Consider the following 4963-nt stretch of genomic DNA (forward strand, 5'->3'; position numbering starts at 1 on the left):
TGAGGATAGACTTGGCTTTGGATGAACGGAGATTTTTGTGCAGAATTAGCGGTGCATGGATTGTATTGATAAGTAAAGGTAAGACAGCAATAAGATGTTTTTGTTTAGTTTTTTAATGAAATGTGCGTTTTGTGGGCTACAGTTTGTATGTTTAAATAATTCAGTAAAGTAGAAGCGGTAGCTAATCTACCTCAGAAAGTATTTATTAATAAAACATTAAGCCTAAAACGTAGTACAACAGACTGAATGTTCCGTGTGCAGCATTTTTTAATATTTTTTGGTGTTAAATCCTAAAACAAGGATGGTGTCTATATAAGTCGTAAGTCAGTGCTTCACCAGCGTCAGAGAGATTCTGTAGATTTATTCTGTGCAGTGAATCCGTTTCTCACTTCTAACATTCAGAACAAAAACTCTTTATTTTTGACAGGGTGAAATAAGATAATATAAGTAATGGTCTTTTCCACCCATGTAAACTGGTGAATGTTATAAAATATATTACAACAATAATGTTTTATTTCTAAGGTAGACTCTTGTGTCAGATAATCTAAGTCAGTGTTAGAGAATAGTTAAAACTTTTTAAGATTTACTCGGTTAGCCTTCCTAGCGGGGCTGTAACACCGGTTATACCCCAAGCTCTATGGCTAATCTGGCATTTCGCTGGTGGACATAAATACAGTATAGTAATATTCTATCAACAAAATATAAACAATATCTTATCCCCCGAGCCCTCACGTCAATAGTCCATCGATTTGAACAAAAAATATCCTGCAGTGCTGAGGCATCTTCTACTGTTAGCTTAGCGAAGTAGGAGCGACGACCGCTCCAAGATGGCCGCCGCATTTCCTCCGCTTGAGCAGCCAATGTGGGACTGGTCTTTATTATGTCTATGGCTCCTGATGCAGGTGAGCTACCTGAGCGTTCTTCGCGCTGTTGGCCGCAGCACGGGAACCCAACCGGACCAGAAAACCCGGATCCGGCAGCTGGTCAGCAGCACCATCCTCATCTTCCTGGTCTGTTTCTCTCCGTATCATGTCTTCCTGCTGCTGCGGACGCTGTTCGAGCGTGACTGCAGCTTCATTGCAGGTGAGTTTCCTGTGAGATCAGGTGACTTTTCTGTTGGGAACAGGTGACCCCTGCACGGTTTTTCATCTCCGTTTCTGATTCGTGCAGGAATCTTTAACTACTACCACGTGTCGCTGCTCCTCACCAGCCTGAACTGCGTCGCCGACCCGGCGCTCTACTGCTTCGTTAGCGAGAGCGCCCGCCGCGGGCTGCACCGTGCCATCGTCAGACCTGTCTCCAGGGTCATCTGCTGCTGCTGTCGCCGAGGCAATGCCAGCCCTGTCGGCCCAGCCGGCGACTCCCACGAGGTGGCGAAGGACGGCGGGCAGAGTGTGACGCTGCTGACCCACAGCTACACACCTCTGAATCCCAAGACAGGCAGCGGAAATGCAACCTCTGACCCCTCGACTGTCCCAAACAAGTCCCGGGCAGAGAACAGCGGAGACATGGGAGGAAGGACCGGGGACAGGGACAGGAAGTGCAGTTGAAACATGGCGGCCGTAGGCAGTCAGACTGCCAACCGGGTTTTACGATGTTACCGTGGTTTCATCCGAACAGCTGAAGGTTAAACTTTGACCTTTGACCTGTGGTTTCTACAGGGGGACTGGCTGCCCTTTGCTGATTGGTCAAAAACCGACCGGAGACAATCTGAGTGAAAGGCAGAAATGCGAGCAGACTGAGTCGGAAGCCAGAAAGTTTTGTAGCAGACAATTGCAGGAACCCAATGTCCGGAACCAGGAACCGTCTGGACCAGGGCTGGACCAAGGCATAAGCAAACTAACCAGCCGGTTAGGCCCACTAAGGGGCCCCCTCAGTGGAGCAGATTTTTTTGTTTGTTTTAGCAATAAATTCTGTCATTATAATATCAAAAACACATAATTTCACTGTGAAGTGATTTGTTTTTACAATAAGATAAGTTTAATAATGTATATAGAAATTATTTTATTGATAAAAAGAAAAACATAAATTGCTCTTGAGGCCCCCTGGTGGCCGCCATAGGTACTTCACACTCCGTCGGTACCCCAAAGCTCCGGTCAGAAGCTAAGTTAGCAAAACAATGTCTCAGAAAAGGACTTATGCTACAGGGAGGGAGAAAAGGAAGAGGAAGAACAGAAAAAAGCCAAGATAAAGGTTTGTTTTAATGAGCCTTGGTAATGTAATGTAAAGCTGCTAACAGAAAATTAGCTTGATAGCAACCTGGATCGGTCCAGTTCAACAGCCAGACATTTATGCTAGGCTCTCTGTGTGAAACTGAGTTTAAACTTTAAATGAGTTGATTCTCATGGTGGTTCTGTATATTTCTGAGGTATTTTGGCTTCAAAACGCCGAGTTTGATAACAATAATTAAAACTTCTGGTAACACTTTATTTAAAGGGGCGACTTTGTATTAAATTATCATAATTTACAAAATCATGCAAAGTTGGTGATAGTGAAGTCTCACATTCTCAGATTGAAACGGATTTACACAAGACCAGAATCATTTAAAGCAGCAGTGACTATAGGCTCTGCGAAACAGAGGATATCCCAGATCCTTTTTAAGACTGTGCCTTAAAAAAAATCTAAAACCACAGAGAAAACTGATCTAATTCCACTTACCACCACATATTCAACAACCAGTAAAAATTTTAAAACCAATCTTGAAGAAACCCTTGGCACGAGTGCAAATTTTCCACCATCTACGGTTATTTCAGCATATGAACGAAACAAAAATCTGATTTGTTGGTCAGGGTTAGGTTGCCTTCTCTGACGCAAATAAAACCCCAATTATTAGACTCCCACTTCAAAAACATTTAATTTATAAAAAACGTAAGGGACAAAACAATAATAAATATTACTCAGTTTTTCACCCACATCAAAAAATTGCATTTATGTAGTAAACTGCAAATATTGTGGTAAAAAATATGTAGGCGAAAAAAAACACACTATCGATTCGTGTGACCCAACACCGCTACAACAGAAAAACACAAAGAACTGGACACACCGTTAGTGCGTTTCATCGAACAATGACAATCGCAGGTTTACAACGAAACCTCTATACCTTAACATTTATTTTATTCTAAACCTAACCATCTTGACCTTTCACCTTTTATTCTAAATCTAACTACTTTGACCTCTGACCTAGACTTAATATTTTTCTCAATTCTACAAATTAAGTTTTGTCTACGAGCCCCATGGAAGAATTTTTTCCCCCCATCTCTTACCCCGTCATAAAAATAAAAATATGTATAGTTAAAGATCTAGTAGAATAAAACTTAAATAAATGTTTAAAAATATCAATAAGTTTAACTAAATAAAACAACAAGGCAAAATACATACAAAAATAACATTTAAATGAATTCGTTACAAAATATTAATAACTTTGATTAAATAATGAAAAAATAAAAACAGAAACCATTTTAAACGAATTCGTTGGCCGAGCAGCAGCTTCTCCCTCACAGCTCGGCTTTTATTGCTTTTTTATTTACTGCGCCCGTTTCAAGGGTCGAAACGTTGCAAAGGGCGCTTCTTTTCTTTTTTCTGGTTTTGATAAAAACGTTTTGTTTTTAAGTATAAAAAATACAAAAACAGAAAAGCAGAAGAAATCAATCCTTTCTAAAGATTTTGTTTTACAATTGTTTACCCTTTTGGGAAATGATTTTAATTTTTCTAACTTTTTTCCTTTTTTATTTTTACGTATTGTTTCCAACTCAGGAAACCCCCTCGGTTTATTGATGGGTTTCTTTCAGTACACAGAACACATGCTACACACACATACAGTTCAAAAACAGAATTTATCCACACAGACAGCATGGAGGATGAGTGGACGACGTTTGAGCGCCGCCGCCGTCCCATCAGGGACTGGGGCCGGGGAGCAGCTGGGGCCGGGGAGCAGCCCCGGTTTGGGTGGCCTTTCCACCCCCCCCCTCCAGGAGGAATCAGTTCCCCTTCTCTGCTTCTCCTTGGATACAAACAGCAGCCAGGTGAGCCACGCCCTGCTTCCAGCTTTGTGGAGCTGTTACCAGGGGCGGATCTACTGGGGTGGCATGGGGTGGCAGCTGCCACCCCAAATGAGAGCCTTGCCACCCCTGTTGCCACCCCAGCTAGCGACTATGAATTCAATAAATATTTATGGAAAATCGGAGATTAAGCGCATGAATCTCTTTTTTCCGACAACTTTTAATGCAACACAATGTAACCTAACACCTACTGCTGAGTAGGAGAAAGGCAGTGTGTGAGGCAGCACCATTGATATGAATATAAATTACTGGACTGGACATTACGTGACTTATCGTGCGCCATTGCTGTCCATTGAGTCAACATTATGGGTGGTCAGGAAAATACCACAGGCGTGCAAAGAATCTGAAAAATGGACGCAATATTTAGTGGTTAATTCAACCCTATGAATTAGATAACAACGGCTTCAGATTTCACAGGTGAGGAAAAAGTTTTAACTTAAAGAAAACATTGAACAAGTGAGCAGTGGGTCAGTTATGCTAGCCTAACTGTTGTTAGCCTGCTATGGACATTGATAGCCTTAGCATGTGCTGCGCAGTTCGGTGTGTTTTGGTTCCGTTAGCACTAAACAACCCGCCACCAAGTCATCAGTAGAGCAGCTGTTTAAATCAGCTAATCAACCACCGCGGTGTTCAGGCGAAAACTTATTAATAATCACAATATAAACATTAAGCCTGACAGCATAATGTCAGACTGGATGTTCTGTTTTAGTGTCTTTGCTACTTTTTTGTCTGAGAAATGTTTGTTTTTTGGTGTTGATTCCCCTGATCGGTAATCTCTGCTCTATCTGCTCGTTGAGCTGTTGTCTGTCGATTGCCATGGCAACGGGTAAAGCCGACACGCAGCGAGAAAAGGCAGAATAGAAGTGGTGTTTGGTTCTTCACCTGTGTATCAGCTTGATTGTACC

General features: G+C 42.0%; 1 protein-coding gene across 1 annotated transcript in view; it reads left to right on the top strand.

Annotated features, from left to right (window-relative positions):
• The window catches only part of gpr68 (G protein-coupled receptor 68), a 13579-nt gene extending 11633 nt beyond the window's left edge, over positions 1–1946 (top strand). The window contains exons 6-7 of the mRNA XM_007575400.2: positions 903–1083; positions 1171–1946. Coding sequence (XP_007575462.1) covers positions 903–1083; positions 1171–1550 — 561 coding nt within the window. The 3' untranslated portion in view covers positions 1551–1946. The remainder of the gene's footprint in view (positions 1–902; positions 1084–1170) is intronic.
• Positions 1947–4963: the final 3017 nt, after the last annotated feature.

This window comes from Poecilia formosa, unplaced genomic scaffold, assembly GCF_000485575.1.
Source record: "Poecilia formosa unplaced genomic scaffold, Poecilia_formosa-5.1.2 Scaffold376, whole genome shotgun sequence".
NCBI classification, from domain to species: Eukaryota; Metazoa; Chordata; class Actinopteri; order Cyprinodontiformes; family Poeciliidae; genus Poecilia; species Poecilia formosa.